This window comes from Phymastichus coffea, unplaced genomic scaffold (genome assembly GCF_024137745.1).
Source record: "Phymastichus coffea isolate CEN01 unplaced genomic scaffold, Cenicafe_Pcof_1.1 PCOF00063, whole genome shotgun sequence".
NCBI lineage: Eukaryota > Metazoa > Arthropoda > Insecta > Hymenoptera > Eulophidae > Phymastichus > Phymastichus coffea.
In genome coordinates, this window is record NW_026706874.1 from 969,318 (window position 1) to 995,004 (window position 25,687).

Sequence of the window (25,687 nt, forward strand, 5' to 3'; positions counted from 1 at the left end):
TCAGCTTAAGACACTAAGCTGGTATAAGATTATTCATGTTTATACTGAAGATTGTAATGCATTCCGAAGTTGAGAGTTTTATAGCTGAAGTTGAGAGTTTTATAATTCTCAACTTCAGAAATATAACGCGTAAAATTTATTTATGATTGCTTGCCTCAACGTGCCCATCAATCAGTCGCTTGTTCTTCTATAGTGCCTACATGTTAACTCTCATTGATTGGATTATTCAATGCATTAGTTTTGATTGCAAGCTGCCGAAATCAGTTAAAAGGCATTTTTTTTGATTACTCAAAAATATTTCATACAGCATTTCTACGTTTGTCATGTAAGTATTTTTATTAATTGTAATATATAATTGATCAAAATTATCAAAACTGTTTCTATAAACGATTGCTCAAGTTATACTTTTATTATTATTAATGATTTTTATTGTGCCTAAAATTTTATTTGGTTTGAATAACGTTATGATGTTGTATGGTGAAGTATTAATTATTTTTTATTTATTTACATAATCATTCAAATTATCAGTTCAAAAAAGGCCATTATCAAAATAACTTGATATGGCAAACAGCGACCAGATGACAAAAGACAAACACCCCAATGAAGATGAAAAAAGTCACAAACCAGGTGGCAAAGTCATTCGTGGCTCTGGTCGTGGAGGCATTTGTCGAACTACCTCTTCGTGTAATTCAGAATTTCTAAAATCACGTATACGTCAAGCTTTTTTAAGATCATCAACTTTACAGCTAACAAAACTTACTATATCGAATTTAGATGATGTTATCACCGACTCACGTCTGCATGAGTTGTTCAGTCGATTTGGACCATTGGTATTTGCTAAAGTACAGTGTAGTAAGTTGGGTAAGTCGATGGGATATGCCGATGTTCTTTTTGAGAAACGGTTGGATGCTATTAAGGTAAGAAGTTTACTTATACCTTTTCTCAAATTCAAAATAACCAACTTACACGGTTTTACATTTCGCAGGCGATGATGCACTACAATGGCGTACCGCTTGAAGGTCGTAAAATGAACATCCAGTTCAGCAACCAATTCAAGAAACCAACGTTGACTGTCAGAAGTAAAATCAAGTTCACCGGGTACCAGGAAAAGCATAAAAGCAAACGTTATCGTAGACGGAAGAGAGTACTGAAAGGTAACGACGATGATAAACTTGCAACTGAGCTTGAAAAATGTATGAAGAAACAATTGGTCATCTCAGAACGTGTTTAAGAGATTCAATCATAGTTCAATTTTATGCTATATATTTACTTTGTAAATTGTATTTGCTTATATTTATTTTGAACTTTCGTGATATAAGCACGTTTTCGATTTCAATTACATCATGGTTCTAATAAATTTATTTGTAAATTTAAGTATTGTTTATTTGTTTCAGCAACATTAATAGCAGTTAAATAGATTTTAATTTCGTTAGAGAAAAACAAAAATATAATACAAATAATATGTCTTAATTTATGTTTTTTAAACTTATTATCACTACTAATGTTATTTAGCGCACTTCGCGCGCTCTTTCTTTTGTTTTTCTGTTATTTATTACATTATTAGAACTTTTTATATGCCAATTTAGAGATTCTAATGGGCACGAATACGTTTAAAATAGACTACATACATCAATATTCATTGATGAATAAAGATAGCACTTGCACCTATTTTTTCACAAAAACCGATGAATATTTACTCATTTTAAGATATATCGGAAAAATTATTTAAAGATTAACTCAACCTAAGTGCGTCAAAGCTATTGTACTATTATAGAACACTAAACTTATATATTCAATAGTAGTGATTATGAATATACCTGTGAATAATCTTCCGAGTTTAATATTTTGATAATTAGTTTCCGTTATTCGCGTCCGTCTTAATTTACAATGTACAAAAGATAAATATGTATTCTTCTCTGTTTTGTTCTATTCATTTTCTTTCTTTTTCTACCAAATTTTAATACGACGATATTAATTTCAGTATCACAGATGGTTATAAAATTAATGATTTGTACTGATAATTTCAAAACATAACGTATTACGTTCTCAAACCGATTTATTAACAGCATATTTCCATTCTTGCAGTTGATTATCTATATTAATTATTTATAAATTGAATTGACTGCTGAAATATAAATTTTATATGCCTAGATATATAATAAAATTATTTTAAAGTATACTCTTTTTTAGCATTAACCAATCACAATACTGGACGTCAGCAACTCATTTTTTAAAGATAGAATTAATAATATTGGTACTTTCATGATCCAGAAATTGTAGAAAATTGAAGTGTTGACTGTTTAATACAATTAAACATTACACGGTTCAAATAAATTATTACTCGGCAAACAATATTTAAAAAGGGACAATATCATATAAGTTCAGTACTACTATTCGATGAAAAAATCACTTTATTTACAAAATATCATGAGCTTTGACTGTTTGTATTTATATATACAAATACAATGAGTAAGTAGTATAAAATAAAACAAAATAAAATGTAACGTTAGCATAAACGTTATTTTGTAGCTTTGGATCACCAAATGAAGATTCTAATACTGTTAAAGACAATCAAGAAAAACACTAGTAAATCTTCGATAATTGAATAAATAACTATTTTGGCTGCGATCGAACGATAAGGATCAAATATATCGTTACTTTTAACAGCAAGCATGGCAGCATTTTGATACACATTATACGTATTAGCAATTCTATTCAATTTTTTCTCAAACATAGAACACATGTAACCATTCATCGAACGTATTTGATTTAAAAGACAGAAAATAATGTCAGATTTCAAAACATGATGGAATACTTTCTCAGTATCACCGCTTAGAATTAAGAACACATTGTCGGCGCCAAAAACTTTTTTCATGTATTTGATCTCCCGGCGACAGTTCTTGTAAAAAACTCTGAAATTTTCCGTTAAGTGAATCCTGTCGTGAATTACTTGTCGAACAGGCTTACCACGAGCTTCTTCGATAGCAAGATTAGCTAACGCAGCTTGCGTGATTATATCTGAAGAAGATTGAATCGAATCGAAAATAGTATACCCATCTTTGTCACTATGCTGTAGATCGGCACCGTACTGTAACAAGAGTTCCATGCATTCGATACTCTTAACGACGAACATTGGCGTCCATCCAACGCAATCTTGTGAGTTTGGATCAGCACCGTGATCCAATAAGAATTTAACATTTTTCACAAGGTTATTATCCACAGCAGAGTGTAAAGCAGTTTCGCCTGAAACACCTTGCTCGTGCACATCCAAATTTCGACTCTCAAACAACTCGATCGCGTTCACTTTAGAATTCCCAAACGCGCTCACCAATAATTGCATTCCGAATTTGTCTTTTACGTGCAGATCGATACTATATTTCAATAACATTTCTACAATTTCGTGGGTACCTTGCTCGAATAAATGTCTCAACTTGATTATGAAATGTTCGTCGATAACATCCAAATTTGGTAAGTGCTCTACAATAAATTCTACTGATTTCAAATCAGAGTCGATCAATCGACAAATTTCACGTTCGAAAATCGCTCGTCTCGTTTTCCAACCTCGTCCATGATGAAGAAGAATTCTAAGATTTTCAATGTCTCGTGTTTCTATTGCTCGTTTCATAACGATTGTTTCTGAGCTGCATCGAAAGGTCGACTTTTCGAGTATCTTTCTTGTTAATTCGGAATTCTTCATGAGGACAATATCCTCCAGTCGATGATTGTTTTTTGTGTTTCTTATCGTTGCCATCTTCTAAGAGTGGCTGTAGAATAGCTGCATTGGTAAAAAAATTTTCATTGAATAAAGTGAAATATAAATTACATACGCGCTCGTTCGCTATTAATCTATTACCACGAATTTTGTATTATAACTATTATGACAGCTGGAAAGAAAGAAAAGAAAGAAAGTCGTACTATTTTTCGCAATCGGCTGTCACCAGTAACATCAGTAAGCGGCTCATGGCTAAATTATTCATTGGGAGCCAGCTAATCCGTTCGGCGGAAAAAGGGAGTTAGCATCGGGAACGAGCGGACATCGGTCGATGTTACGAGAGAATTGCATCTATTGTTGTATTGGCCACCATGTATACCACCTGTACAAAGGGTGTTACGCGAAAGTCCTAATCAATTGTGTGCTCGATATTACTAGGTCTGTTGATTAACGAAGGTCGGTGAAATACAGTGTAATACAGCTAGTGTCGCATGTGCTACTTAAGTTCGAAGTGAAATGTTTATGGCCGATAAATTGAACCAGTATCGTGTAGATACAGACTTAAGTGTTAGCCCATCATAACCCATCCGCGACAGCTGACAGGGCGAAGATTCAGAGATTCGGATTATTATTTAAATTAAGAAGTCGGCTACCCTAGTCTCCAGTCGCGAGCACCAACTCAGTGAGGTCAACTCACCAGCTCCTCGAGGCCGTTCGAACCCAGGCACTTTGCAACGGCTATGATGTCCTTTTTCTGTTCTTCATAGTAGCGCAACGAGAACGTTTGGACGGCAGCGAAATTGGTAGGGAATAGACCGCGACGTTGGATTTCTCGTCTGCTGGTCCCCTCCCCGAGCTTCGAGGACTTTTATTTGATTGGCTCAATATGTCATGCTGCCGTCGTCAGCGCCGTCTATTCCAATATTGAAAAGAGCGTTTATCTTGTGCTCTGATCGAAACGACTCGCACGAAGGGCGCAAATTCGATTTCAATCGAGCCTAATGCACCTTTACCAACCTCTCGCAGCTATGCGTGTACACTTTTATCGCCGTGCTATCAGCGCCAGCTGCTATGAAGATTTAAATTTAAGTTTATTGAATAGCGGTAGCTCTTTAACCGAGAGCTGGTATACCGGCACGTAAGCATAATTTTTATTATAAGTTATGAAAGAAAACGAGTTCATCTCGAGAAAAATTTCAACTATTTTTACGTAATCATTTGGTTGCTTTTCCGGCAGGAGTGACAGAGATCCTATAATACCCGGAATACTAATTTGGATACTGGACTAACAGCTTAAGCTGGAATTCGAACTACCAGTCACGGTATTAATTTTGGCACATATATTTTTTCTCAAAAAAAGCTATTGGTACCCGCTGGGAATCGAACTCCGGAAATCCACACGAGATACCGGTATTCTATTTATTGAGTCACCGTGGCTCTTGCTCATCGTGAAACTTTTGCGCGTGCGCGTGAATATAGCGCGGATTTCAAATTCCCCAGCGTGCAAGATATGGCGGATTCTGGCTCACCATCGTACTATGACGATTGGAATTTGTATCTCCATACAGTCGAAACTAATAGATGAAGGAGACTATATCGTACAGAAAATGCTTAAAAACGTTGTATCAAAGACCATATTGAAGTGTGCAGTCATAAACTGACTTATGGTTGTAATGCCCACCTATCAGTACGAAATGTTTGCCGATAATTCCACTTCCGTATATCTGTCCATTTCCGTTTACTTACAGTGAAAAATTGGTATGTGAGTTACCTCTAGCTGGCCTATACCCTATCGATAATATTGCGTGTACTACGCGGTTAGAAGTACATTGATTAAAATATTTTCTGTAGAAAACATGATTATCGCAGCATAAGAACTTTTCAATATTTAAAATAATTAATTAATAATACTAATGAGGCGAAGTATTCTAAAATATCAGTTTATTGTTGACGCCGCTCCTCATTACAATCTCAATTTGAGTAAATGTAAAAGTGAACACGTTTCTATTCCAAGAATTAAACTTTATACTATAAAATTAACCATAATTAATAATTAAAGAGAGTTTAAAATTAACAACAACAGACACTTCATTCACATTAGCGATAAGTAATATGAATTTGCGTGGCGTAACAATAAATTACGCACAATCGCAAAATGAGGTAGCTTATTGACATTATCCAAAAGTCAATACATAATATGACGTAGTTTAAGTGAAATTATTTTGAACGGCTGACATTTGAAAAGCGTTATTTATCAAAATAAATAGTAATAATATGTGAAATTTACTATATTTGAAAATACAATTATATTCTAATCAAATGTGCTAATCAGGAAAAGGTGTCAATATAAATAATCAATTTGTCGATTACGATTATGTATTTCTAAATCAACAATAATTTTTGATTAAGTTAACCCATTTAATTTAAGTTAACCCATCTAGTTATTTACCCATGGTAAATAACTAGATTTCATGGTATTATCCGTTATGTCTTGAACAGCTTTATAGATGAAATCTACGTATTTGCTAACTCTAGTGTACACAGCTGGTTGTAAATTCTCGATACATCCCAATGGACTGGTACTAACCACACCGATGAGAACATCTTTATAAACAAGTGGACCACCACTGTCACCCTATGAAATTTATTTAAATGTTAGTAATAGATTAAAAATATTCTTTTAATTGAAAAGTCTCACAAATATATTCTTACAGAACAGACGCCTTCAGGATCGCTGCGGTAACGTTGAACGAGACCAGCGCAAATGTGTTTAGTATTGATAGGATCAAAGAAATATTTCTGACAAGCAGCTTGTGACAAAACATTAGCTTCAGCGTAACGCATTTTATTGTATAGCACACCATTTTTCTCGATATATCTTCCAGTTCGAGTATCAATTGCTACATCAACTTTGTTCAGGCCGAAACCACTGATCACTGCTTTAACTCCTGCATATGTACTGTTTGTGAGGGGTAGATTGATTTTGCTAATGTGCGAGTTATTTGCGAGTCCCAGGTTTTTGCTAAGCTGAGAAATAAATGTATTTTGTAGATCATAAGAATTCATCCTTATGCAAATAGACTTTAATCTCTAAATTATAATGAAAAAGATAATGTTCATTGTATTTTTTGGACGTGAAATATTAATCATACCTTGAGTACAGCGATATCACCGATACTTCGAATATGTTTCTGTGAAATATATTCCTTAGGTACAGTTGCTTTGATAACATCGACAACGATTCTCTTCGTACTTCTTGATTTAAGATCAATAATACCAGCAACAACCTTTAATGGAATATCACGGAATGTTCCGTTGGTTAGAATGACGCAATGGGCAGCAGTGACAATATGACGTTCACCAATGATGCTACCACCACAGATATTATAGCCATACATATCCAGAGAAATTTGGTACGGAAACTCGCCTTCTTTAGCATTGTAACCGCCGACAATTCCTTCACCCGACAACGACGCTTCAGCTACGGAAGTTATAAGCAAGTGTTGAAATACCGGCATAGCGAAATTCGGAGTACAAGTACTTACCGGTGAAGATGGTTGTGGCTATAAAGCCAAAAATGCAGAAGAACAATTGAATCCGGCTCATTTTTGTGAAATGTATATTTTGGAAGCTAACAGAAGTTCTTTTATATTCAATGCATTTGACGTCAAATTTATTAAATATTCATTAAATATTCGTTGCGAACATTATGATCACGTTAATTTCAAAGATAATTGATAACGAATTGTTTGATGCGATGAGAATAACAATTTTCGAAACATCCTTGCATATTTTGAGATAATATTTTATCAATGTGCTAATCAGAATTCTAATTAATATCGTGTCTTGTATACATAAAAAGTACCACAACAATTAACTTATTGCGCCAGAGATATCAATCATGTGAAAATACTATTTAGTATGCATGACGTACAATATTTTATTTATCTTGTAATGATTATGAATTTGCTGATCTTAAGGATCGAATAAAATTGATTTTATCAATTAATTTGAAAATGTATGATAGGCATGTAGCAGAAGATTCAATTAAATTTGTGTAAATTATTTTATTTGTCAATGTTTACATGTTTTTCATTGTTATTATTCATCATCGGTCACACCACATTCTCCATAAAAACTGTCCGAAACTATAAACACGAGTTTAAAGAGCAGCTTCGATACTTTCTTCACGTCTCAAAAAACACAACAGCACACCCATAACCACTGTTATCGATTACACGTGAGCATTGATTGTCATTTCTCAGAAAATAAAAATAATATGGAGATTTTAATAATATCTATGTTCTTTCAACATTTTTTATCAAAATACCCACAAATTTTCCATTTATATGTCGTTGAAACGCTTTACCGCATATATATATATATTTATATATATATATTCAACTTGAGCAATGTATTATTTTAAATGAAGCGGAATGGATTTGAATTCCGATAAGGATTAATCATTTGTTGTTTAATGTTTCTTCACTTGTCATTAAAAAGTTGCATACACAAATGCATAAATTAATAAAGTATATTTCTTACTTATGTTTAAATTAGAAATGGTAAACAAAGTTAGAATTTGTATATTTCACGTTGTTTTTTGTAATATTGTGAAATGAAAATTATTTTGCCAAAGGGTATCTGTAATCACCTTATAAATTATTTAGAAAGGAGAATTTGAGAGACAAATGTGCTCAAGCTACGAAAGGAAATATGAGTGACAATCCCAAAGAAAGTGAGAATGGTAACATGGAATCTGTGTAAAAATGCAAACAAATACGCATACACAAACATACAGTTTCATTAATATAAATAAGTGTATCTCTTTATTACGTCGCATTTCGATACATGAAATTCATCTGCAAAGAGAAAATCCAAAGCGTACATCGATTTTGCTACAGCATACTGTGCAACTCGTACCAATGCAAGCACCAACTCATCGAGTCTTTGTCCAGACAAACTTGCGTTATTACTCAAGAAACGCGTATCTTGCAAATTCTTGATAATGCATGCGAAGATTCTCAAACGATCTAAGGATCTCCACAAGCCTCAAATCTAGTAGCTCACAGCTCCTTTTCACTCAAAATTGCTGAGTGCTAAGATGATACTAATACGTCATTTTTAGCATACACAATAGAAAGAGAAAAACCACCGATCACCAGACCGTCCAAAGACATGTTTTGTTCAGAGACAGCATAAAACTGATCAGATCAGGATAAACTTTCTGGCAAGCGGTACTGATGCGTAACACTGGATGTTTCAGAACACCAACTTTGCCCCAACCACAGCCACTGACGATAGCTTTAATATTGGCGTAAGTCTCATCATCATCAGGTATCTCCATTGAGCGAAAGTTAAAACTGGATGAAATTCCACACGGTTTATTATAGTAAAAGATTTTGTTCAAAATATACTTTATTTTCTTCACCCCATGAGAAATAAGTTTTACCTTAAGAACAATAATATTACCAGTTGTCGATCAGTGGTCGACTGTATATTAGGGTAAAGCATCGTACTTCTCTGGTACATATATTTTAATAATATAAATGGCAATACGGTGCTTTGATCTGTAGTTGTTAATAGCAACAATAATTTTCATAGAATAGCCAGTGAAGTCACCTTCCTCATTGATGACATAATTCTGCAGTGATAACGAAGCAATTGTTAAAGATACTTTCATCACAGATACTTTGATCTTCTTGAAGAGATATTTGGTAGCAATAATCACTTTCTTCGGCAGTGCAACTATTGATTATAATTCACCCTAAAGATGCACGTCTACTGAAATCATTTTTAGAGGTGACCTTCAAATATTCATTGAAAAATAGTTTATCGAAAACTTACGCATCAAGGATAAAGACAACGGACAGGACTATAACAAACAGAACAACAATTGAATACGGCTCATGTTGAATTGACATTTAAGGTTAGTTACACAGTTGTGAGTACTTATCGCCACAGATTTGATGAACAATTCTTCAATAAAATTATGAATGTTCAATGCTGAGAGATAGAGAAACTAGTGCTGTATATATTCACTTACCAAAAAAGTTAATTAAGTATTAAAGCACATAAGTCAAGTTAATTTTGGATTTATGATAATACAATATACATTGAATTTCTTTTTCTAAGTGACAATCTGTAATTGATTTGAGTATTACTCAAACCAAACCTCATATTATCGAAATTTTTCACGAATAAAATTTTCCTATAATTAACGATGTAATGCTAGTTATTGTAATCGAACTTCATATGTTTTTGTTTCTATGTAAGTTACAAGTTTTTGAACTACACAAATTTTTTAAACAAATTAATAGTTGTTGTAAAAAAATTAATATTAACAGCTGTTCATTGTTTCATATCGAAAATAGTGTCAGGTTTTAGATTTCAACAATGATAGTATTAAGATTGTAGCCGGAATGAGCAACTTAAATAAAGAAGAATCATCGAATACATATGAGTATATAAATTTTTCATTCCGAAGAATTATCGACATGAATATCACTCGAACATTGACAATGTTATGATATAAGCAAATTCATTTTTTAATAAATCACAGAATAAGTCATCCAAGAATTTTATACTTTGTCTTTTTTGCATTTACTGTATCTGATATTTAGCCTACATTAAGCTTATTTTTGGAAATATTATGACGTTAAATTGTGAATCAAAGGAGAGATAACGGAATTATGATATTTTTATTGCGCACTAAGTGACGCTAGTCAATGTTTATACAGCCACAAATAATCTGTTTTGCAAGTCGTTTAATGCGGTAAATTATGATGTGAGAATTTATTCCGAAGAATATTTAAAAAAGGAAATCATAAATTTTTAATATGTCTATGCTCGGTATCAAGCTTTATTAACAAAATTTTATTATTTATTTTCAGTTACATTATTTATTATTTACGGGTTTGAGCCAACAACAATATGTAAAGCATAAAACCTTTGAAAAGATTCTATTAAAGCTATTTCTGGTTTTGGCATTACCGAACAAAATAGTACAGCACCAAGTATCAAAGTAAAGTACATAAAAGTCAAGATTACCCAAAAATGAGACTCTGATGATCCATCAGATTTCTACGATAAAATTCTTGGAGTGATAAACAAAGGTATGAAAGTCGATTGCGATGTAATAAAAAAAATTGAAAAGCTCACACTTGTACCCGATTATGTGGTTTTAATTAGAAAAACGGGGAAAATTTGCACGCAGCGTTGTAGCTCGAAAAGTTTTTCCCAAGGTCTCTAGAAATTATTGCATTATGTTAAATGGGATGATTTTTAGGGATTCTGAAAACAAATTTTTCAGCAGCAACGCTATTTGCACGACAAGCGTAACATTATCTTACCTGACATGACAAGAGAAGCTGACACTATTTTTAAATCACGACTTTTTCATCAGAAGTTTAATAATCTTTTCTTTGATATGATATGGTTTTTATTTATTTAGTATAAGTAAGTTGTCAAATTGAAGTAGAAAAGTGAAACTTGTTAGATTAAAGGAATATAACATTTCTTATTGAAGTGAAAGAAAATTAAAAAATTGTAATACGTTTAGGTATCATCAGACCAAACTTGAGAACGCATGTCTACAGTGACGTTATCTCTTTTGGCTTTATTAATAAAATTAATATATGCCGATATTCTGGTGTAAACAGCAGGTCGTTTTCTGTCATTACAACCAAGATAATTAAAACTCACTAATCCTATCTGAACATCCTTCAATACAAGAGGACTTCCACTATCCCCCTATAAATACAATATAAAATCAGATAACTAGCTATTAACGATGCAACAACGCTAAAAATACGTACCGAACATACGCCCTGATGTACATTTACAGGATGTTGTATAAGTTTAGCACAAATTTGACTGTCGTGAATCACATACTTCTTGTAGAAGATTTGACATTCTGAATTAGCAATTACTAAAGCTTTTGCCTTGAGTAATTTGCCTTTTGCTGTACCATCTTCTTCGTATTTGGTTTTATTATCGGCAGTTTGATGGGGAATCAAGGTAACTTCATCCCAACCAAAACCAGAAATCAGAGGTTCAGTATCAACGTATGAATTCATGCATGTGAGTCGTTTCTCAGTGGATGGTGGTAATGCTAATTTTTTTAAGTTAGAGTTGGGTCCTAAATCAAATTTTTGTTTCACCTGAAATGATGAAATTTTATCTTATAAATTATTCTTTATTAATTCATCTGATGAAATCAGGAGATATTTTATAAACTAAAATTTGGACATCATGAAACCATTAAAATTTTTCTAAAATTTTTAATAATCAGTAATATTAAAAGGGCTTAATTAAGTTCAAAAATATACCTAATAATATCCTCATCACTCAACATTCACGATAGTTCTCTTAGTTCTATTCTAGTTATAAAATCGTTATATTACCTTTACCACGGCAATATCACCTACAGAAGTTTTCGTTTGTTTACTGTAGGTAGCAGGAATATAAATTTTCTCAACGTCAACTTCGATCTTATCCTCATCTTCATCATTAACATCATTTATCCCGGCCACAACTTTAAATGGATAATGAATCAGAAATTCATTGTCTTCATCTACAACACAATGAGCGGCTGTCAATACGAACTTTTCATCGATGATACTTCCTCCACACCATTCAATTCCCAAAACTTGCATAGAAATCTGGTATTTGATCTCATGGCGTTCTGTTGCTACGCCACCCACAATTTCTTCGCCATTCATACGAGCTCTAACTGTACATAAAAATAATTATTTTTTATCTCAAAAAATTCTTTTCACTTAAGAGAAATAGAAAAATGTATCATTACACACAAAAAATTGAGTTGAAGCTTACCATTGCATACAATTAAACTAATTATTACGCTCAATATAAGTAACATGTTGAGATACTTCAGTTGGCATTGGTGTACTGATTAATCTTTCAAAATTTTGGTTATAAGGAAAATTAGAACTTCATCTATATGTTCACTCGTCTTATCATTAATATTTCCGTAAATAATGATACGAAATTTAAAGAAGAAAGATACAATTTATGTATTGAACATTTATATGATATCGATGACCTTATTGTTCTTAGTTTTATCATAACATGATCAAATAAGGAAACAATTAAAAATTAATTAATTCAATTAAAAAAAGGGTGACAATTTTTTTAGAAAAAATCAAGAAACATTTCACAAAATTGATATAATTTACATAAAATAATCAGTAATAAAATGTTTATCATAAATTACTTTATTACAAAGTTCTAAAAAACTGCCGATTTGAAGTTTAATGTAATTTTATAGCAACATATTAAGCTTTTCTTTTGATGTACATTAAACGAAAAAATTAATTTCTACCAACATTAATAGTTAATAGTTGATATAAATAATGTATAATAAAGTGTATAAAATCTGAATATTTTATTTTCAAAGATTCTATCAGTATTTTACGATGTTACGAGTGACATATTATATTACTTTCAACTTTCAAATTTTATAATAGAAAAGCATGAATGTTCTAAAATCATGGGCATATTAAAACTATTTTCTGAAACAAAGTCTCATTCGTATATGAAATTGTTCACCAATAATGATATTTGAAATAAATCTCAGATAAAATGTGTAACACGTACGTTAAATGTGACTTTGGTAAAAGCACAGGGATGCTTGTTTTCATCACACGTTTACGCACTACCACTAACCACATCAATGATTTCACCACTGAATACTAAATGACTACCGTTGTCACTCTAATAAAATTTATTGGTTTATATTTTTATTCTATATTTTGTTGAAAGAAATAAAAAAGAAATAACCTCGTATACACCATATCGAGTATCGTAGTTTTTGTCAAGTACGTAATCATTAACAATGACTATTTGCAAGATGTACGATTTGTTGTATTTTACTTCTTGCGGTAGTTTTAATTTTTCAAACGCCGTATCTCAAGAAAGTATTAAGCTTTTACTCAACTATATGAATGTCAAGTAATTAATCTACAAATTTGGAATGAATGTATATATTTCTTACCTTCAATACTGCAATATCATCCTCAAGAAAAAAGGTCTACCAGTAAGTGTCACATTCGATAATAGGCGTCTCAACTATGTTGACGTCGATTACTATTCTTGATGATTAGTCTATCGTCAAGTACGTACTATCAGTCCCTTTCATTGAGACATGGACGATATACAGAATAAATCCATCACCAATGACATTTCCTCTACAAATGAATTATCCATCTTGAGTTATAGTCATAGTATAATTGAGTTTATTTGATTGAACTCCATTACTACTAAGAATATTCGCACGCATACTAAAAACTTGAATCGATCGAATTTGGTATGGAATACATTTTAGCATGAAAAAGAAATAAAAAATAATTATTTTTTGTAAAAGATTGTCGATCAATCAAAAGAAACTGTGGTAATATTGTATATATTAAAATACATCTGCTGACTATCGTAAAGTTACATCATCTACTCATAGTTTAGTTATTATACAAAAGGTTCCTTAAATAGATATAGATGATTAATGTGATAAAGTTTTATTTCTCATCAAGCGAAATTTACATAGTTCGATAAAATGACACTTGTTACAACACTTTGACAAGAGCGTTCTTGCTTTTACCTTCTATGACGGCTTTGATGAAGGGCACAAAAGATGAGACACGCGTGTAAATGAATGGTTCGCCGTTGAGAACACATCGGTTTGGTGGTACTATCGTTATTCCAATAATTACTTTATTATAGAATACCAGTGGAGTTCCCAGGTCAGTCTGTATCGAGAAAATTTAACAAACAAATTAATCAAATATCACGTAGCATAGAAAAACATATGTTTAATTGAAATCATTAAATTCAACTTACATCGCAAACTCTCATAGGCGCATAACCTTCGTCTTCAATTTTTGCACATAACTCAGTTGTCTGAACATAACGATTCCATCTTTTAATACATTGTACTTCATCAGTAACCTTTACACCAAGCAAATATGGAAAAGTGATGCTGTCATCTTCGTCAAAAGTCGCAATCTTGACTTTCTTGTTCAAGTAGTTTTTATAAATACCACCTCGAATTTTTTTAGGTAAAGACAATCGTTGAAGGGGTTTCCTACTATCATGGAGGTTGATTTGTTGTTTCAGCTGAAATTCCACATCAAGTTATATTTTTTAAATTATAGCTTCGTTAACAGTCTTTTAAAAAAAGAATTTATCCTAATGTAACATCGAAAAAAAAATTCAATTGGTAAAAGAGGGAGATAACATCAAACAAAATATCTTTTTCTACAAATTAAGCTTATAATATCATTACCTTTAATACGGCAATGTTCACTTCACCCTTAGGAATGTAAATCTTTGCCACGTCAGCAACGACAGTTGCATTATCATATCCAGCAATGACACTTAACGATCCTGGAATAAAATCGTTAAAAGTTTTGTCCAAAAAACAGCTAGCAGCTGTGAGGATAACCTGAGACCCAATAATTCCACCACGGCAAACAGGTTTGCCTTCGCGTTTAATTGTCACTAAGTATTTTACAGGTTTGAGTACGTTCGTACGTCCAATTATTGCTCCGGCATCCCATGCCTTTACTAAAAGAAAATTTGTTTATTTCACCATCTTTTCTTTTGTAAATTAATATATTCTCACCATTGATAGATAAAGCAACAAGCAGACACAATGTCAAAAGTGGATAACCCATGTTTTTCTTGATGCACGTCTACGAAATATTTAAGCAACTGACGTTCTAACCGTTATATAAAAGACATTTCTCCTTATCGATTTATTTCTTGCTTTTCTTTGTAACATCGATCGGATATTACGCATACACAATCGAGACGAATTGATAACCAAACATTGGGGAACAATGCAAAGAATTTTAACGATTTCTGTTAACCTTGAAAATTGAATTCGCTCCATTTTTTACGCTATGGTTCGTTATGCGCTTTTTTTCAAGAAATTTATCAAGGTATTAATAATTATTATTTTGTATTAGATGAACTAATAGAAACATTTTACGTTAAAACAAAATTTATTCTATAATTACGCCGTCATAATAATATCATTTATTGTATTTTCTACGAAATCTAGGTACGTGAAATAAAACTTTAATGCAGTGAGTGAGTTGAAAATTGAGTACATGCTAATTTACATGTGACCACCAATTATCGTATATTCCTTGTGAACTACTGAATAGTCATTATCACCCTGAAACGTACCTTCATAAAACTTAGACAATTCAATTCTTCCATATTATTGAATTAACAGAGTATCATTTTCAGCTGACGGATTAGCATTCCGTTCGCTATTCTTGCGCATAATTCAGTATTCATTAACCTGCTCAAAAAAAATGTTGTCGAGTGAATAAAATAAAAATTGTGCCATATGGAACTCAACCGATTCGAAACCTGCAATCATAGCTTTACTATATACGTAGGATAATTTAATCTGAGGTTTGGAAATTGTCTTATCTAAATATGGTGTTCAGTGTACAGTGGAAGATCAAGTTTTTATTCAAGGTAAAAATATTTAGTTTCAAGACAGCGATATTTTCATTCTACGAGTCGCTCAAAATTTTTGGACTGTAAAACGATTTAGATACAAATATTATATAAATATCAGCAATAACCACTAATGTGTCATTAAGATTCAGGTCATTCGTGTTGGATCTTGTTTAACTTGATTATTAATCTTTTCAATAACATAATAAGCTGATGCCAGGGTGAAATTGTCATAACGTTAATCATTATACCTCTATATATACGTATCAATAAGTAATTTCATATTAATAAGAGATTTCCTAAAAATTTTATGTCTTGCAGTTCTCAATCGAGATGCTATTTAGTATTTTTGATATTCTGTGCTCATAATCTTAATACAATACAAAGGAGTTTTAGTGTACATAAATACTAAAAATTTTGTTTCGTTACAAAGACAATAATTTTATTAAATAATTACAATTTTAAATATACTTGTGATGGCCTTTAATATAAAATATTATAAAGCATACTTTGTAGTATCGAATATATTATCAAAATAACCTTACCATAATATCGTGAATAAATATTTATGATGTTCAATACCATAAGATTAATAAAATAAAAGTTACGACATTTAAGATTTTGAATTATCGAAACAAATGTCAACACACTGAAAATTATGATTTTAACCACATAGTTTCTGTCATTTAATTTGAATAAAGAGTAGACACGGTACTATACTTTAAGACATTTAATTTTATATACTCGCATCCATCATTCAAGTTTGTTGAAGTCTAAAAACTTATTTGTAAGGTAGAATGCATATTCTATTTTTTAATAATTTGTTATAAAAGTTTTTGTTGGGAAATTTATTTTTTAGATAAGAATAATTTGAAATTCCCATTATCATAATCATCATCATCATCATTATTGAACGAATCGCTAGCCAAGATAAAAGTTATAGAGGATCCAAGATGTGAGTGCCTAAGCGAGGTTCAGGATCTCAATCATGTCATATGGCAATGCCCAATGCACGAAAAGTAAAGAAAATGATTGATAACGGCTTTAGCCAAAAACAAGCATTTTCTTCCTCTCGATATAAAATGTTTCCTAAGCGCTTCCGACATCAACGTTATTCAATTAGTCTGTAGGTTCTTTGAAAAATGTAATATTAAAGTATAAGCTCCACAGTGCACACAGAGACCTATTTGACTTATGTATTCTTATATATAGTCATTATACTTCCGTATTATTATCATTATTATTATTCTTTATTATATATATATTTTCTGTAAATAGCTAAATAACCTTATAATAAAAGTTAATAAAGCTTAATTATAAAAAAAAATCATTATTATTATTATTGTTATTACTATTATAATTATTATTATTATCTAATTATTTTTATTATCATTATTATCCTAATAATAATTAAAATAAATTAAAATAAATCTGAAAATATACAATAAATAATCTCACGTCACTTTAGTTATCCATTCAATAACATCCAAACAAATATTAAACATAAATTATTAATATCTATTGATATGTATACTGCTTGCATTGCTTTTCAAAGTTTTTCAAATGGAGCTAATATAAAACGATATTCTGGTGTAAATCTCTAGCTCATCGTTCTCGTTACATTCAATTGCAATGTTACTTGCTATTCCGATAATAGTATTATTTCTGTATACACAAGTCGACTTCCGCTGTTACCCTATGTAGAAATATATAGATAATATGACTCAATAAAAGAATAACGCACACTGCAATGAGTATCATTTTTATTAAGTGATGAAAGTTTATTCTAATTCAAAAAATATGTCCCAAAAAAGAATATTAATTAATCACCATCAGAATTTGAAATAAAAAATGGACATATATTTAATTACTAACTGCTCAAAACTAAGTATTACTTGCTTAATTTGAGTAATGATTTAAGAACATTACTGAAAAGAAATAAAAATTCACACAAATTAAATAAAAGTACTAAGTAATTAGCTAATTACTAAAAAAAGTGTTGATTAAAACTGATACCATAAAAAAGGCAAAGTTTCTATTATATATTATATAGTATATTAGTTTATGGTAATCAGTTACTCAATCGAAATCACTGGTAGACGTATATTTTCCATGAGTAAATGAGTATTTTTTTTTGTAGGACAACGTTTATTGAGTAATTCTAGTAGTAATTAAATTGAGTAAAATGTATACCTGATGGTAATGAAGGATAATAGCTTTCTTTAGTTGACTTTAGTCTTAAATTTTCCAAACAACAAATCATTCATAATCGCCCTGTAAATTCCTTATGACGTAGCATCCTCGTGTCCTAGAATATTCTAGTACACAATTCGCTATCGCGTATCTTGTCGATATGCGATTTCTCACATTTGGAATTAGCGACGACTCTGGCCTTTGCACTGCGTAGCCTTGCACTGGACGAACTGACCTCGTATTCAGTGTCATTACTGTGATACTTCGACCTTGTTTCAGTCAAAATCTGCTATTACTACCTCATGTCCTTCGTAACTTGTGTATTGGTGTCATCGATTTATTTTGGGCAAACGGAGCTTCTTCAGTTTATTATGTCTCAGATCTAAACTATCGTTGAGCTACAAAGTAATATTATTTTTATGACTGCATCGTGAAAAATCCATAACGTCTCATTTTACTCATTGTTTATTACAGTAATTAGTTACGAACAACTCAATACAAAAAACGATAAAGAACATAATACCACCACTGATACAGATTGCTATGAAAAATATAGTAGTATTTTAACCATAATGTCACTTTTATTTTTGCTGTAAAAAACATCGACTTGCGATTTTTTCGTAATACTACCCTATATCAAATGACTACTTGTTGGAATCAGCAAGTTTGTGACTGCATGCAAAACATCATTGAACTTTCCGACGTAAACAAATGGTTTTTCAAATTCGAAGGTTATGAGATCATTCTTCTGCGGATTATGAAAGTAACAGTCGCTATTTTCAAACCCAGTGCATGAAAAATCCACAAAAACAAAAAGTTCTTAAATTTATTGTACTCTTCAAGTATCAAATAAATTTGGAAACTTTCTTTCTAATAAAATTATCAATTTCACGTTAAAAGAACCAATTTTAAGCACAGCAATATCATTCAATGACAACGAAACCTGCCAGTCAAACTCATTGTGCTTCTTCTTAAGAACGCGTAAATCCTCTTCGCGTCAACGACCACTTGGGCAATTCTTGGCTATTTCAAACAGTTTAAAACTTCAAATCACCAATTTTGTTCAAAGTTGGTAGACTTTTTATCTATACAGAGGTCAACATCTGTGCAGAGTTTTAGATCAAAATATTGATAAGGGGCCGACTTATCAACTGTTGAAAAAATATTGGACTTTTTTTTATTAATTCGATTTCTCGGAGACTAATAAAGATATGGACATGATTCTTTTTTTAAAAGACGCGGAAAGAGTTTCACTTTTAAAATGTAAATAATAAAATACCAAATAATTTATTTATGCCATTGTTATAAACAATTTTTTCAAAAAATCGACGATATCTCAAAAAACGATATTTTTTTTCTTTTAATTTTTGCACCATCGTGTTCCTTGTCATTTTTTACATAAGAAACCGGTGAGAAAATCGAGTGCCCGCTATTAGGATTAAGATAGCACTAAAATGAAACGAACCGCGCGCTAGCCGCTCGGCCGTCTGCTACTCGTGCGGTACCAACGTTGCTTGCTGCAATTGCCTTCTTTAAAGAATAAATAATTTCATATTCTAACAGTTTATATGTATTTATTTAAATAATAGATAAATTAATTAATTAAATAAGTAATTAAATTTAAATTAAATTTTGATGACTTATTTACTTAATATAACGTAATATAAAGTAATATAAGTAAAGTAATATAAGTAATATAAATCTGAAACAACATTGAATGAAACATTTGCTCTGTGCGTTAGATCGGGCGTGAGAATGACGTATATGCAAAAATATATGGTAGAAAATATAAACATCAATTTGTAATAGCTTCTAGAAGTCTTTAAAAGTCTTTGAATTTCTTACGAAAAAGAATTTATGCTAAATATCAAAAAAATTTAATTGAATTCGTCAAAAATACATTTCAAAATACTGTAAAAAAAATTATTTATGTTAGTGATGTTGCCGGAAGCCAATATAAAAATAGAATGAATTTTCTAAACTTAGTTCGATATTCCGGCATTTATTCTATTTAGAGCAGGGTGTCATTTTTTTGCAAGTTATCATGTTAAAAGTCCATGTGATGGAATTGGTGGAGGTATAAAAAGATTAGCTCGACGAGAAAGCTTGCTCGGTAAAATCATAAGTAATTCTGCAGAATTTTACAAATGGGCGAAGCAAGTTATGCCTAAAATAACGTTTATTTACTGTAGTCAAGAAGAATATGAAATTTTTGAAAGTAGCATGTATAGTCAATTAAAAGATGCTCTTACTATACAAGGAACACAATCACTGCATGCATTCATTCCAGTTAGTGATGACAATACAACGGAAATTAAAGTAAAAAAAACTTCATACTCTTCTGAATTTGAAATAAGACGCATAATTTAAAGGGTTTTTTTTTGTAAAATTACTTGTAAATAACTTATTAAGAGTATTATGGTGTAGGTCCCATAAAAAAACATTTTTAATGCGGCCGCATCCTAAATATGCGTCGGTCTCAAGCCCGCTCAATCGCAGAGAGCGAATATTTAATTTCAATATTATATCAGATTGTATAAAAAAATAGTTCATTTACATTACTTACTTAATTAATACATCTATATATTATTTAAATAAATACATATAGACTGTTAGAATATGAAATTATTTATTCTTTAAAGAAGGCAATTGCAGCAAGCAACGTTGGAACCGCACGAGTAGCAGACGGCCGAGCGGCTAGCGCGCGGTTCGTTTCATTTTAGTGCTATCTTAATCCTAATAGCGGGCACTCGATTTTCTCAACGGTTTCTTATGTAAAAAATGACAAGGAACACGATGGTACAAAAATTAAAAAAAAAAAAATATCGTTTTTTGAGATATCGTCGATTTTTTGAAAAAATTGTTTATAACAGTGGCATAAATAAATTATTTGGTATTTTATTATTTACATTTTAAAAGTGAAACTCTTTCCGCGTCTTTTAAAAAAAGAATCATGTCCATATCTTTATTAGTCTCCGAGAAATCGAATTAATAAAAAAAAGTCCAATATTTTTTCAACAGTTGATAAGTCGGCCCCTTATCAATATTTTGATCTAAAACTCTGCACAGATGTTGACCTCTGTATAGGTAACAAGTCTACCAACTTTGAACAAAATTGGTGATTTGAAGTTTTAAACTGTTTGAAATAGCCAAGAATTGCCCACTTGACCGTTCCCATTGACATTCAAGTTACTCGTCAGCCACCGATAACTTTGATCGGCTTTTCAACGAACTCATTGTCATCGTTGAACACACAATGTGCTGTCGACTCCATACGTCAATTGTTAAGTACACTACCACCGCAATTGTGCTCGTCTTTACTTTACAAGAACACCAGGTACTTGCCTTTTTGACATTAACTGCTTTGTCACGATTAACGATGCCGATTCAAGTTTTTGTCCTGTTTTCATCAGTTAATTATCACAAATTTTATGATAAAAATAATAAAAATCTAGATGTACATACCACCGTTCGTGCAGAATTGACTTACAAAAATGAAAAACAAACAGGGATATGTTATTACTTTACAAACAAGAAAATATGAACAGCGAAAAATTTACAACACTGCAAAGAAGCCGTTAACAACGAGTATCAGCAGCATCGTCACAATTGAATGTTGATTGACAAACTTCGCTTCTTCTTGTAGAAACGGGAATCTGTTTCTGCAGCGTTATTCTGTAAGGTTGCAATGTAGATCACTAATACATTAAAACGGCAACGACTTTATTATTATACACTTAAATAGTTCCTCAACTGTCATTCTTTTGAAAAAAAACACAATTACTCCAAATTATCTTACATTGCCATTTTTCTTGAGTTACTATATATTTAATGTAGTTAAAACCTAATAACACACCTATTATGTTCTCGTATGAGTCGTAAGTATCGCCATTGGAAATGTTCACAGGTGATTTATTATGAAGGTGCTAAAGGCAGCAAACGTTTACCTTTGATGTTTAATTTATGTTTGAACACAAAGGAGTCGATAAGAAAGTAAATCAAATAAATAAAGGTAAGAACGTATTGTAGTAACAAATCCTGAACACAACGATATTATTTATCCACCAATAGTTATCCACCAATACGAATTATTATAGGACACGTTAACGTAGAACTTTCAAGACGTGCCGTTATTGGCGTGTTTTTTCTATAGTAGATTGCAAGACATTCAAATCTTTCGTGTCTATTACAATATTAAAAAAATAGTCATGAAAATGAACGTCGTCGAGATGAACGTGCCGATGTGAGAATGAACTGTTGGCTAATTATACTGCTATCACACAGCTGTACAATGTGATACCAAAACAATCCGATCCACGTATACTCCTCTGATTGGGCCGGTCGTCCGCTGATTATCGCTTCGATTAATGTCAAAGATTATTTGAGTTTTTCTGTGCTAAGCTATGTAGTTTTCCTCTATATACGAAAAGTATATTAGAATTTGAGAAGCTTTTTTAACTTACAAACAAAATGAAACAGGAACGTTACACTTTTCATGATTTTTGAAGATGCAGATTTTAATATTAGTGGAATACTAGAATTAATAAGAATATGTAGTTGATCGACTTATGTCGTGTGCTTTAACTACCATTCAGCATTATAAAATAATGAAAAATATGGTTGACTATTTGAATAAAGGTGTTTTTGTCCGATTAAATATTGTGTAATGGTATGGCGAGCTATAAATATCTCACGGCTTTCGGTTCGCTATACCATTTTTCAATCACGTGATTCGAACATGATGCTCAAGTTTAATAAACACTTGTGCTAACATAAAAAGCAGAGGTGATTTGGATAATATGAATTAAGTTACCATAGAACCAAAGACTAAGCCAAACAATTGTACGAATCGCTGATTATTTTGTTATACAAAAAAGTACTGTGACTGCCCTTGGCATCCTATAGCAGCGACATCATTAACGATCACTTTTGACTTTTTAACTTGAAACATAGCAACGATATCACGAGCGAAGGATCTTTCACACATAAGCGCGTGAGTAAAAGCGTTCTTCTCTTTTTATAGGGCGCTTCCCGGCTCTATTGAAATGCAAGAACGCGCGAGCGTTAATCGGATCGCATGATCGCGGCGAACTTTCTGCTTCTTCCCTTCTTTTATTCCTCGAAATCGACAGGGTCAAAGTGCAAGCGAACCCGTGGGAAAAACAAGCGAGCAATCTATTAGGCGGATCGCACTCGAAAAAGGACTTGCGTTCGCGTTTGAAATCCACGTGCTTGAACTTGAGGCAACGGTATACAACTGCGTGTATTTGGATGCCATGATGTTTGCCATGATTTTTACATATTATATTTGTATTAACAATTTCAAATAAAGTACTGCATTATTTTCTTCGTCAATCTTTTCCCTATAATTTAAGCCTAATTAAGTCAATAAATGAGAAGGTAATCGAAATAAACGGAAAGCAGTAATTGATGATCTTTTTCAAATAATTTTATCACTACAATAATGAATGACGACGGAGATATTAAACGAACGTGAGAACTAAGGTTAGCCGCAAGATTCGCTTGAATGCTCGACAGTATTTTAGAAGAATGTGTACTCAGTAATTAGTCTATTATATAGTCAAATATTTGCCGAGAAAGATAATACGTCCTTGCGTTCGACTAAAGTAAAATACTATGTCGCGCTGTGTAACACTTGGCAAGTCATTGCTCCTGAAATATTCACCTTGTACACTCTTGACCATGACCTTCCCCATGTACACGTGGAAAAATATTACAGTTGAAGTCCTAAAAATAAATAGGTTTTTCAAATTTGCGCATCGCGTACTCTTCAATGTACGAATGCCTTCGAAAAGGATTGAATCGAAACTCGACATCGGCAGCAGCAGCAGCAACAGCGGCGGCAGCGGCGGCGCAGCAGGGTGCCTCTCGCGACTCACTTCCGCAAAGTGTGGCGCCTACAGCTGCTGAGGACACAAGGCTGCACATATACCTATATGTACGACCTGTTTTATCGCGTGAAACTTTTAGGTTTGCGTAAGCTGAGCAAATTGCCATGTGTGTATATACCTGAAGACGAATTAGTTTTACGGTTTTAACGGGTTCAGCGATTTTTTATTCTTCTTTTCTTCTTTTCTTCTTTCAGCTTACTTGATAAGAGAGCCAGTATGGCGCATACACACACATAAATTAGATAAAATGCAATATTCCTTTTCTTTTAATTTTTTTTTAATTTTTACCACGTTTCTGCCTGATAATTGAAAAATATAAAACAAATGTATTATTGTAAGACGTTCTATTTAATTCTCAGCGAAAATTTACCTGTGATTAAAATAAGTTAAATCGATTACCAACGAGTCACGCTAAAAATGCATCGTAAGCATTTTGACCTGAATACGAAGTTTCGAGCAATGCCGAAGCCGATGAATCATATTCGCGAGCTTCGCACAACGCTGATTGCACAATTAAGTGCTTACATCTCATTTTATTCTCAACCTAGCTAATCCTTCCTTTACTTGCAAGTCACACTCCATCTATACCTTATATTTATCTATCATTGTACGTTGAGTACATTTTATTCTGTTTTCGAATAAATCTCTGCCATTCGTGATAAAATTATGTTGTATATTATTTGGACTAGCGTCGCTTCTAATATTGAAATCTACTGATGTACACCTACCACGCAGTTATAGCAAACGTGTTTACGAAGATCAAAGTACAGTACGATCTTCTCTTCTTTCTCAGTACCTTATTGCATTCTTATTGTGCCGACAATACCCACTAGTTCTCATATTGAAAGTCTCGTCCATTATCCACTTATAGTTGGTGCACGAGACCTAATACAAATATCACAGGTAAATGTGGATTTCAATGTATTTCGTAAAAACATTGCACATACGAGTACATCAAAAACATGGCTACATATTCGTGTAATGATACTAAATTATATAAACTATTTCGTATTTCTTAACTACTATACACTGAACTAAATTACACGAATTAAATGGTCGACATTTCCTTCCCGTGACAGTGTCTTCCCGCAACTTTGGCCGCAATGATATCCATTATTGCATTTACGATTATCTACATTTGATCATGTAGTATACGCTACTATGTAGAATTGCAGTGCGAATTTTTCGACAGCATTACTAATTTATAACATACCATTAAATTTCCATTCAACTAGCTAGTAATTATGTAAAATTTTGTTCGAGGGAATCTTGATTTCGGTGATACATTATAAGTCAAGAGTCATAAAAAATAACGAAACTGATTAACAATTGAAATGCTTTCTCTTTTTCACGAATTATTAAGAAAAACATATACTATTAC

The 25,687-nt window shown here is 32.0% G+C and overlaps 4 protein-coding genes across 7 annotated transcripts; 1 reads left to right on the forward strand and 3 right to left on the reverse strand.

The window, feature by feature from the left end:
* The first annotated feature begins 106 nt into the window (after positions 1-106).
* LOC131667178 (polyadenylate-binding protein 1-like) lies at positions 107-2,066 on the forward strand. 2 transcript variants are annotated; one of them, XM_058940442.1, is made up of 4 exons: positions 107-325; positions 529-684; positions 775-917; positions 986-2,066. In XM_058940442.1, exons 2-4 carry the CDS (start codon positions 561-563, stop codon positions 1,229-1,231), a joined length of 513 nt encoding a protein of 170 aa, XP_058796425.1. In that variant the 5' UTR covers positions 107-325; positions 529-560; the 3' UTR covers positions 1,232-2,066. The 2 variants fall into 2 exon arrangements, with proteins under 2 accessions (XP_058796425.1, XP_058796424.1); XM_058940441.1 differs by having other exon boundaries at positions 113-325; positions 529-917; positions 986-2,061.
* A 339-nt stretch (positions 2,067-2,405) lies between these two features.
* Positions 2,406-4,839, reverse strand: LOC131667177 (ankyrin-3-like). Of its 3 annotated transcripts, XM_058940440.1 has the most exons (3): positions 4,410-4,839; positions 3,916-4,094; positions 2,406-3,775 (listed from the first exon to the last, which is right to left on the reverse strand). In XM_058940440.1, the coding sequence occupies exon 3, from the start codon at positions 3,749-3,751 to the stop codon at positions 2,537-2,539; it is 1,215 nt and encodes a 404-aa protein (XP_058796423.1). In that variant the 5' UTR covers positions 3,752-3,775; positions 3,916-4,094; positions 4,410-4,839; the 3' UTR covers positions 2,406-2,536. The 3 variants fall into 3 exon arrangements, with proteins under 3 accessions (XP_058796423.1, XP_058796421.1, XP_058796422.1); XM_058940438.1 differs by lacking the exon at positions 3,916-4,094; XM_058940439.1 differs by having other exon boundaries at positions 3,916-4,839.
* A 1,310-nt stretch (positions 4,840-6,149) lies between these two features.
* On the reverse strand, positions 6,150-7,979 carry LOC131667207 (chymotrypsin-2-like). Its single transcript, XM_058940479.1, has 3 exons — positions 6,865-7,979; positions 6,425-6,739; positions 6,150-6,347 (listed from the first exon to the last, which is right to left on the reverse strand). The coding sequence occupies exons 1-3, from the start codon at positions 7,228-7,230 to the stop codon at positions 6,150-6,152; spliced, it is 879 nt and encodes a 292-aa protein (XP_058796462.1). The 5' UTR covers positions 7,231-7,979.
* Positions 7,980-11,269: 3,290 nt separating this feature from the next.
* LOC131667208 (uncharacterized) lies at positions 11,270-15,402 on the reverse strand. The gene is made up of 7 exons (XM_058940480.1): positions 15,351-15,402; positions 15,012-15,292; positions 14,567-14,842; positions 14,328-14,475; positions 12,118-12,446; positions 11,530-11,874; positions 11,270-11,464 (listed from the first exon to the last, which is right to left on the reverse strand). Exons 1-7 carry the CDS (start codon positions 15,400-15,402, stop codon positions 11,270-11,272), a joined length of 1,626 nt encoding a protein of 541 aa, XP_058796463.1.
* Positions 15,403-25,687: the final 10,285 nt, after the last annotated feature.